The sequence below is a fragment of the Cynocephalus volans genome, chromosome 1, assembly GCF_027409185.1.
Source record: "Cynocephalus volans isolate mCynVol1 chromosome 1, mCynVol1.pri, whole genome shotgun sequence".
Taxonomy (NCBI): Eukaryota; Metazoa; Chordata; class Mammalia; order Dermoptera; family Cynocephalidae; genus Cynocephalus; species Cynocephalus volans.
In genome coordinates, this window is record NC_084460.1 from 143,104,695 (window position 1) to 143,115,581 (window position 10,887).

At 37.7% G+C, this 10,887-nt stretch overlaps 1 protein-coding gene across 3 annotated transcripts in view; it reads right to left on the reverse strand.

Annotated features, from left to right (window-relative positions):
• Positions 1–218: 218 nt before the first annotated feature.
• Positions 219–10,887, reverse strand: part of LNP1 (leukemia NUP98 fusion partner 1) — a 43,426-nt gene continuing 32,757 nt past the window's right edge. For all 3 annotated transcript variants that reach the window (XM_063096697.1, XM_063096689.1, XM_063096706.1), the window contains 2 exons: positions 3,531–3,761; positions 219–729 (listed from right to left, as the gene is read on the reverse strand). In XM_063096697.1, coding sequence (XP_062952767.1) covers positions 583–729; positions 3,531–3,761 — 378 coding nt within the window. In that variant the 3' untranslated portion in view covers positions 219–582. The remainder of the gene's footprint in view (positions 730–3,530; positions 3,762–10,887) is intronic.

Sequence of the window (10,887 nt, forward strand, 5' to 3'; positions counted from 1 at the left end):
ATCTATCTATCTATCTATCTATCTATCTATCTATCCTTTTAGTTCTGTCTCTCTGGAGAACCCTAATACAAGGTCCCACCCAGGGTGGTGATGATTATTTTAGGCAACACGTTGAAGCATTCAGCATAGTACATGGCACGTTAATTACCAGTTCTCATTAAATGATGGCCATTAGACATACTTACATAATTATTTCTAATAAGGAAGTACACTTAGAATCACACCAATGACTTTTATTTAAGACTACTCATGAGGTTGAGGTGGAAAAAGAGTTGGTGAAGATGTGTGGGTGGCTCTTTAAATATCTTTTTTTACATTTCCAAAAATTACTTTATTCTATTAAAATACCTTTTATTCTTTTTGTTCCCATAAAAGGGCAACAAAGCAGATTACACTCTCAACTAAGATGCCAGAAGCAGTTGGAGCATGATTCACGCCGTCTTAAGGAGCAGCGGTACAACTGCCCACTGCAGCCACTCAGCATCTACAGACCCTCTTTTACAGCTGCCACCTGACATCCTGAAATGGTGGTGGGGTTCAAAAATCCAGTATGATCCGTAATCGTGATGTGGAAACAAAGTACTATTCGGGCCCTTTTTCACACACAGGAGCCATGTATGCTTCTCTGTGTTCTTTCCTGGAGCTCCTTCCTTCCTCTGCTTTCTTGCAGGTTATTATCTCCATCTTCAGGCATTTTCTTTCATTTCTCTCCTTCCTGCTTTCAGGTCCCTGAAAAAGAAGCATCAAATAAGGGTAGATATGTGCCAGCAGCTGAAAACACTCCACATTTCTCCAACCAAGCAGACATTTTTTAAAAAGCCCTTATCACTTAGCACACTTCCACATCTCAGTTTCTAGTAATAAATTTGCTTCAACTTAAAATATAGCTGAAGGTTTTAGACACAAAGAAAAGGAATTAGAGGGGCCTGGTCATCAGCATACGGTCTGGGAAGGAAGCTAAACCTGCACGACTTGACTACCTCCGACGTACTGAGGGATGTGATTTCACAGCGTGATGAAGTTAATAGTTTCCTGGTGCTTTTTGAAAAGGAAAGTGAGATCACACAAAGAATGATTCTAACCTCCCTGTGTTCATTCCCTTAAATTACATTAATAGTAGGGTTTGCACTGAATCTTAATGTGAGGGCTGTATGAATAATGAAGTATTGAGAAATGACATCCAACCAGATTAATATTCCTCAGCAGGTTGCTCTGGAGTTTCCCCATTTATTTACTGATTGATTGAACGTATACTGTTGTTCTAGGATCAGGAGATATGGCACTACACAGAGAGAGCCTACTTCCTAGATATTATACCTAGGTGGAGGAAGACAGACAATAAGTAAGCCTAAAAGAAAATGAGAAAATAACCAATAGTAAGTGCAATAACTATAAACAGGGCATTAAGATAGGGAACTATTGGGGAAGGGGTGCTTCAATAGTTTGTTCAGGGAGTGCCTGACCAATATATGACATTGATTAATGTGGTGATGATATCTATTTCCACTTTTATTTTTTAAAAAATAGACAAGTAAAATCATTACTTCTTCCCTATTTGAACTAGAAATGTTGGGGAACCTCTGAGTGTCTATCAAGTGAACATACACAGTGGTGAGTTGCAGTCACGTGAGCAAGGTCATGACAGAGCCCTGCAAGTTGAGAGTGACAGAGATGTCTGGTTATTGCAGTGGTGTTAGCTACTTTACAAAGTTAAATTGTTTTTATACCTAGATTTTTTCGTTTCTATCCATAACGGTCCATCGATTAAAGTGAGAAAGCAAAACCAACAATGAAGCTGAGATACAAGTTAAGAGGAACTTAAAAATTGTACCAACTCTGTAAACGTGCCTCCAGATGACTTTCATTAGATTCATCACTTATGTTCATCTGATCAAAATTCCAAAATTAACTCATATAAAATTAATATGTCAGTTTTAAAACAGTAATTCTTTCACTTCTGTTTTATTCTGCCAAAAGTTCATAATCAAAATATAACCATGAGGAAATCATTTAAACCTAAATTGAAGGTTATTCTAAAAAGTAACTGACCTCTACTTTTCAGATAATGCCAATGTCATGAAAGACAAGAAAAGACTGAGAAACTGCTCCAGAATAAAATAGATTATAGAGACATAAAAACTGGTTGCAACACATGATCTGGAATTTTGCTATTATGTATGTTATTGGGACAACTGGCAAAATATGAATAAGGTTTATAGGTTAGATATAATAGTATTGTATCAGTACTAATTTCCCAAGTTTCATTATTGTATTGCATTTATGTAAGAGAATGCTCTTGTGCCTTTGTTTAAGGATGGGAAGGAGAGAGAGGGGATAGGCAGATATGGGAACGTGTTAACATTTGGAAGGAATCTAGATGAAGGGTGTATAGGAATTCTTCATACTATTCTTGCAACATTTCTCTATATCTGAAACCATACAAAGAAAAGACAAAACAGGAATTCTTAATAATGAGGTTTAGATACAGTAAGTGACAGCTGTTCACTATTCTGCCTTCCTTATTATTTCCTGTGATCAGGTGGATAAACCAGCTTACTGTAGGTGAATCGTAGATACACAGAGTCACTCTGGGGAAAAGTGAGGTGTTACCTCAAAGGCAAAGATGTACAGTGACCGTCACAACAGCCATGCTGCTAGGAAGGGAGCACTGTGCTCAGATGGACAATAAAGCAGAATGCACCTGAGTGTCTTCGCCTGTGCATTCACAGAGTTGAGCTCAAGAACCAGGAGTCAATACACTTAGGTTCAAATATTTGCTTTGCCTACAACATGGCAGCAACATATTATTATTTATGTTTTCCAAAATAAAGCAAAAAATTAAAGACCTACCAAGAAAAAAAGTATTTTACTTAAGGCCACTTAGTGAGCATGTTGCAGAATTGAAAAACTGCCCCCAAATTAATTGATCTCTAGCTTATTACTTTATGTAGCAAGTTTGGCATCAGTGAAGATTCTGTTCTTGCCTCCATTTCATGCCTATCTCTCCCTTGTACTTTACTTAAGTCTACCATGAGGCCACTGTGAGCACCAGGACCACTCTTACTCCTGGATACTTGCTGGAGAATGTCTAGAGAGTTCCTTCAGTGTGTTTTGTAAAAGTACAGGGGAACACAACACCATCATAGACTATTTGCCAGTGACTTAAATATGAAAGGAGATGTGCAGTAGAGGCAGTTTTTCTCTTCTTCTAATAGTGAAAGGAGAATGAGTCGCAATTATTTATAATAAGGTTGATGAAAGCAGGCTCAAAGAACCAGAAGACCTTGGTAACAAAAACATTCCCCATACGGTCCTCCAGGAATTCTTCCTACCCCAGATGTCTTTAATAAAAATGACAATTTAAAAAATTTTGTTCATCTAGGCTATCTTAAACTGAGTGTCATTTTTCAAAGATCTCATCACCAAGGTGTAAATGAAGTTAGATTTGTTCTCTTCAGACTTGAAGAGGATGAAGCCTTTGGATTTCCTTTTCTAAAGCTGCTTAAATATTCAGTAGCTCTGTTACATACCAAAGAGACAGAGCGTTTGGTTCTAAAGCATAGTTGCTGTTCAAAGGAATCTGAAAATTCTTGAACTGTGGAATGGGATCTTCTCTTTGATTCCAATGGCTCCCCATATGACCCATCCCCTGGGCATTTTCTGTAATCCCGCGTGGAGGAATGGCATCGGAATCCCTGGTCCTCATGAGAATGCCTTCTAGGATGGCTGTCAGATGACATAATTCTGGGAAGGACAGGAAACTGGGAATAAAGAATGAAAATTTTTATAATATAAAGAGACTGTACAGTATTAACACAGAAGCAGAATGTCTATAATCTACTAACTAAACAAATCTCATATTGAAATGAAATTGTATCTTTTTGATCAGTAAGACCCTTCTCCTACAATGAGGCTGCAGAGTCAATTGGTTAAAATATTCAGTAGAACATCCCAAGATTAGCTATGTTGTTTGCTACTCCACAATTAGGACAGTAAAATAAAGCACCCCAAGCCTTAAACTTATATGTAAAAATAAATTCCAAAATGATTTTTTTTAAGTTTTTAGTGAAACCATAAATGTTTAAGAAATAGTAGATGAGGGCCGAGCCCGTGGCGCACTCGGGAGAGTGCGGCGCTGGGAGCGCAGCAACGCTCCCGCCACGGGTTCGGATCCTATATAGGAATGGCCGGTGCACTCACTGGCTGAGTGCTGGTCACGAAAAAGACAAAAAAAAAAAAAAAAAGAAAGAATAGATGAATATTTATATAATTTCTATATGGAGAAATAATTTTGAAGCAAAAGAGCAATGGAAGAAATCATGAGAAAAATATTAATTTAACTATGTAAAAATGCTAATGTGTATCAAAAGCAACATAAAATTAAACAGTAGGTGAAAAAACAAAAAATTGCTACATATTACTATTTAATAAATAATAATTAGCAATTTAATAAATAGTAATATGTAATATTAATAATAGTAATAGCAATAGTAATAGTAATAATAAATAGTGATTTAATAAATAGTAATATGTAGCAATATTATGTAGATGATTAAATATATCTCACACACACATAATCCCATCGAGGTCATATAATACAATGACATCAATGTTAAAATCACAATTGGAAAGTGAGCAAAGGACAGCTCAGAGAAACAAATTGCTCTCTCAATTTCTTTCACTCCCCAACCCACTTCAATCCAGCTTTTGCACCCACGACTAATTTTGGTCAGGATATTGGTCTCCATGTTGCCAAATTCTGTGCACTTTTTTGTCTTTATCTTAATCGTTCAGTAGCATTCAACTATTGCACACAGCACCCTCTCAGAAACACTCTTATTCCTTGCTTTCTACCACTGTACCATTTCGCTTTCCCTTCGATCTTTCTGCCACTATGACTCAGACATTTGTGCTCACTTCTTTCTTCTATCAGCCCATAACTGTTGGAATTCCCTAATGTTCTAGACTAGTCTTCCTTCCCTTCCTTTCCTTTCTTACTTTACACTGTCTCCTTAAATATCTCATCCCTCGGCTTCAACTTCTAGCTATGATCTGATTTCCTAATTTATATCGTTAGCCCAGACTTCTCTGAGCTTCTGCCCATTCCCTTCTCCTCCAGTATCCCAGAGGCACCCAACCTGACTTGTTCAAATCTGAACTCATTATCTTTCCTCCCCAAAGCTGCTCCTCTAGTGTCCCCTCTCTCAGAGATGGCGAATGCCTGGTTACTCAGGCCAGTAACTCAGAAGCCACCTTCTGCGTACAATTGTGAAGTCAGCAGATTCCACCTGACAAGTGTTTCTCAAAACCTTCTGCTTCTTTCCAGCACCACTATTACCCTAGTCCAAGTCACCATTACCTTTTACCCAGATGACAGCAGTAGCCTCCTAATAGTGGATATCCTGTATCCATTTCTATTCCCCTTATTTCACTGTCCTCACAGCAGCCAGAATGGTTAAAACCACAACAAACTCACACCTGATCACCTTTTGATTTTGTTCCTCCTCATCTTTGATCTTGCACCACCTCATCACTTCAGTGACACAGAAAACCTTTGTGCTTTTTAGTCAGTGCCACCAGCTCAACTGCTCCTACCTGGCACAGGCACTGACACAGGGGGTCCTCCCTGCTTGTGACCTCATTCACCACCCTTCTCTTTACCTCTCTAATGGCTAATCATCCTTCAGTCACATGGGAAACTGTTTGACCCCAGAGAGCCTTTCCTACCACTCTGATTGGTTCAGGTCCCTGTTAGATGTTCTCCTGGAACTCATACTTCCCCCAAATCAATAATTTGCATAATTTTGTTTAATGTCTCTCTTCTTCATTAGACCGTATGCTCCATCACATCAAGGGCTATGTTTTATTCTCTGCTAGTACCTAGGACCTTGCCATATTCATAGCATCAGTCGTTAAATACATATCGAATAAATGAATGCATTAAAAATGAAAGAAAATGAAATTCCAGATGATAAAAATTATTTCTGCTTATTAGTAGTCAAAAATTAGGTAAAATGAAATAACATACAATTTTACCTTTCAAATTAGCAAAAAAAAAAATTGTCAGTGATCCAACACTGGCAAGAGTGCAGGGAGACAGGAATTATTCTCCCTTGCTGGGATTATAAATGTGTACAGCTTTCCTAGAAAGCCTTTGGCAATGTGTGTCAGAAGCTTTAGAATATCCCCTCCTTAGATTTAGCCATTACATGCTGTTATTGGCTGAATTTTGTCCCTCCAAAATTCGTATGTTTTGAATGTGACTCAGTAGCTCAGAATGTGACTGTATTTGGCAATAGGGCCTTTAAAGAGGTGATTAAGTTAAAATGAGTCTCTTTTAATCCAAAGTGGCTGGTGTACAGGAAGAGAAAATTTAGAGGGACACTGGGGGCACTTGCTAGCAGAGGAAAGACCATGTGAGGACACAATGAGAAGGCAGCCATCTGCAATCAAAAGAGATAGGCCTCTGAAGTAACCTTGATCTTTGACTGCCCAACCTCCAAAACTGTAAGAATATAACTTTCTGTTTTTAAGCCATCTAGTCTGTGGTATTTTGTTATGGCAGCCCTGGGTAACTAATACACATGTCTAGAAACTTACTCTCAAACAATAAACAGAAATATGGTTAAGGATTAGTAAAGCTGCTAAGATATTCTTTTAAATATTCACTTGTTATGAAAGTTCTACTTGGGGAGTTTTATGTGCCCTTCTAACATAATTTTCCTCAAAACAACATGAAACAATGTCCTAAATAGCCTTAAATAGCCTTACCCATCTATCTTCCACACTGTGAAACAGACAGGCTCTTGCACTTAGGTCAAAATCTACTCACACTCTGAGCTCATCCTGGGTTCCTGGGCTCCTGATCTCCCAGGCTACAGTGTGCAGTGGGCACTGACTGTTGGTGCAATGACGGTCAAGTGCACTGATTCTCACAACAGAAAAGTGCTCTAAACAGCACAGCTGTTTCCAGTGGGGACCCAGAACAACAATCTCTGTCAAAGAAAAATCCTATGCACTCTCTGACCCCAAGTCATAGGTTCTCATTTAAAAAGAAATTGCTTTTTAGGGCCCGGAAACTATTCTGTATGCTACTATCATGGCAGGTACATGCCATTATATACTTGTTAAAACCCATAGAATGTACAACACCAAGAGTGCACCCTAATGTAAACTATGGACTCTGGGTGATAATGATGTGTCAGTGCAGGGTCATCAGTTGTAACAAATGTACAACTAGTGGGAAATGTTGATAATGGGGAGGTTATGTATGTGTAGGGGTAGGAGGAATAAGGGGAAATCTCTGCACTTTCTGCTCAATATTGCTTTGAACCTAAAACTTCTCTTAAAAGATAATAAAGTATTTTTAAAGTACCAATAAACTTAAAAGGATGGGGAAAAGTTGGTTATGTAATATCTTCATCTCAAGAGCTACATCATTGCTACCTGATGTTCTTTATTCTGGCTTTCACTGCAGTCACCCTTCAGTTGTATCCCTCCTGCCTTTGAGCAAATGGTTAAGAGCAAGAGGAGACACGATGAGAAGAAAGACTCAGGTGCTAGGATAATAAGACCCATACTGAGTCTTAGTGCACAGTGTGCACTCTGGGGACCATATCCTTGATCTCTAACCTCAGAACAAATTCTGGGAGGAAATGATTCTTCCCCTTTTACAGATCAGAAAAATTAATCTTAGTGACTTACCTAAGATTTATGTTATTAGTGACTTACCTAAGATTTCTGGGATTAGTGACTTTATTGGACAGATAAAGTGACATGCCTAAGCATGTGACTTCCTGTTCCTGGATTAGCAATCCCAACCCTTTTATCTTCAACAGCAACAACAATTTCATTCTATTTCTATGTGAAACTGCCTGCAAATGTGACTTTTAATGATGTACTAATCTTAATTCTATTATCAAAGTAGTAACAATAATTTGTAGGTCTTTAGGAATTAGTCTAAAAGGATTTTATGTGAGGAGTATGTTATAACATAGTCTAATGCTATCATCAGAGCCAAGAGAACCATAAATGAGTCAACTAGCTATACATAGAAACAGCATCAGGAAAAAAAATTCAAGTGTTCAACTGGTAAAATGGTAGCTCTTTTAAATAATAAAGATAAACTCAATACCATCACAGGACATCCTTTTGGGAAGCTGAAAGATGTTTTAAATTAATCATTAAAGTAATTTCATAATTGGGAAATTGAACAGACTCTGCTTTGTCACATTGTTACACAATAAATCAATGTGAAACTGTCACCAAGACCTTATTATAAGACATAAAGTAGCTAAACAAAGGAAACCTATAAGAAAAAACTCCTTGGGGCTTATGATGCTCCATACCTCAAGCACTTGGAATCTTTCTAGGGGACAATTCAAGGACTTGCCTCACTCACCCAGAAGCTGAAGTAGCCAAACTAAGCCCATTTAAATCACATGCCACTGAGAACTCCAAATGACATTAAATTCAATCTTGTATAGTAATGTTTTCCTACTAGTTCTCCACTATCTGGTGATTGTCATTCTGGTATGAACATGTATTAGTCAGCTTGGGCTGCAATAACAAAATACCATACCTTGGGTGGCTTAAACAACAAAAATTTATTTTTCACAGTCCTGGAGACTGAGAAGTCCAAGATCAAGGTTCTGGTTGATTCGGTTCCTGGAGAGGGCTCTCTTTCTGGCTTGCAGTCAGCCACCTTATCACTGTCTCCTCATATACTCTCTTCTTTGTGTGCATGTGGGGAGAGAGAAAGATCAAGCTCTCTGGTGTCTCTTCTTATAAGGGTACTAATCCCATCAGACCAGGGCCCCACCCTCATGACCTCATCTAACCCTAATTACCTCCGAAAGGCCCCATCACCAAATACCATCACATTGGGGCTTGAATACATGAATTAGGGGGACACAAACATTCAGCTCATAGCGGAACATATACCATATGACAATCTTCAATATAAAACTACCAACTATCTTCCCATTGTAATATAAAAGAGAAAAATTAAAAATAAGAAAAAGGTAAAATGAAAAACTCTAGCACTTTTTGTAGAATTAACTGAAAGCATTAGCTTTACTGCTACTTATTAGTTACCAGGTACTGTCCTAAGCACTAAATATACATCACTGACAATCTTTACAATACCATGAACAGGTATATACTATTATCATCAATTCCATTTACATATGGGGAATTCAAGGTTAAGTAATTTGCTCAGAGTTATGCCGCTAGCATATGAGGGATGATGGGAGGCTAGCTCCAGAGTGGTTAGAACTCTAACCACTTCACTCTGCTGTCTTTCTAGTAACTCCTCCAACTTAGCATCTAGTAGAAGAGAGAAAACTCCACAGAACATTGTGCTAAAAGCTCCCTTATAGAATTGTCACTGATGCCTGAAATTCTATCACTAGCTTCGTTCCTTTGGATTAAGGAATGGTCTCCAATTAAAAGTTAATACAAATATAAACCTGATACACAAGAAGCCACTACCAATCATGAAACCTTACAGTACTGTTCTCCTCCCAGGTTTGTGAGAAATCCCCTAAGGGGACCATTCTTGACCCATCCCTGTAGTGATCAATTATAGGAGAACCACCCCTGTAGTGAGATACTGTGAGCCATCTCCAGGTCAATCAGGAGTAAAAATTAAAATTAAAATATCTTTCACTGCTTAAAATTGAGAATATGGAGAGAGAGAATATAGAATGGGTAAAGGTGATTTAAAAGAAAAAAACCTTAGGTATAAATAGGTAGAGGCTTATTTTGTATCCCTCCAAAATATACCATGTAGGCAAGCACAGACTGTGCCTGGAGCGGAGAAGAACTGAGAAGGTTCACTAAGAATTAGCAAAGCTTTAGGCTAGTGAATTCAGTTTCTCCTCAAAGAGATCTTTCATTTAGCACAATTCTTCCTTCCACTTGGCCTACACTATGTAGAAAGATGTTAAGAAAATCATGTTAAGCTGAAGGAGATGATGAATAGAAAGCTGAATAGACTAAAGCATTAAAAATGCACTTCAAATGAGCAGAATAAATAAATGATATGGAAACTGTTTTACTTCAGTTTTGAATTCATGTGATGATAAAGAAGGCACATCAGTTCAATAACAAGAAAGACTTCATACCACTTCATTATTTCTTTTTTCACTAAGAGCAACAGAACAAAAAATAAGATTTCTTTATTCACTATAAACCAGAAATCACAGATTATAAGAAGTCTGGACAAAAAGTATTGTTCTATGAGAGTGACCTAAGTTCAACCCCTTGTCATACCTCATTCTTTCTGCCAAATTTGTATTTTCCACAATACTGAAAGTTCCACAAACATGGGGACCATGTATGTCTTCTTTTACCCTGTAATTCTCTTGTGCCTTGCACAATGGCTGAAACATAGTAGGTGTGCAGTATATATGTTAAGTGACTTAATGCTCCATCACTATGGTTTTGCGTGAATCATGAGGCTGATAAAGGCCTATGAGAAACCACATTCGAAATAGGTAAGAAGGAGAAAGCTCTTTTCGTATGCATGTAATATTGATCAATATAAATTATTAATAGGTTGAGAGAAGGAAGGGACTTAGGATGGAGCAGTTGGGACATAAGAAAAAAGATAAGGACAAAATTAAGCTGTTCTTTGTAAGTTATTTTCACTGAGCTTAAAACAAAACTCAAAATTGAAAATTTAATTATTCTCATATCTCTAAAGTAAGGAAAATTTGAGCACATTTTAGAGATAGGAAAAGTTAAGTATTCAAATATAGACTCACTTTACAAATATACAGCATTATGTAAATAAGAAGAATTAGACTCCCTGACTATTTTCCAGGACTCTGTCTGTATCGCCTCCGGGTCCTCCAATATGTTCCATGCTTATACTTTCTCTAC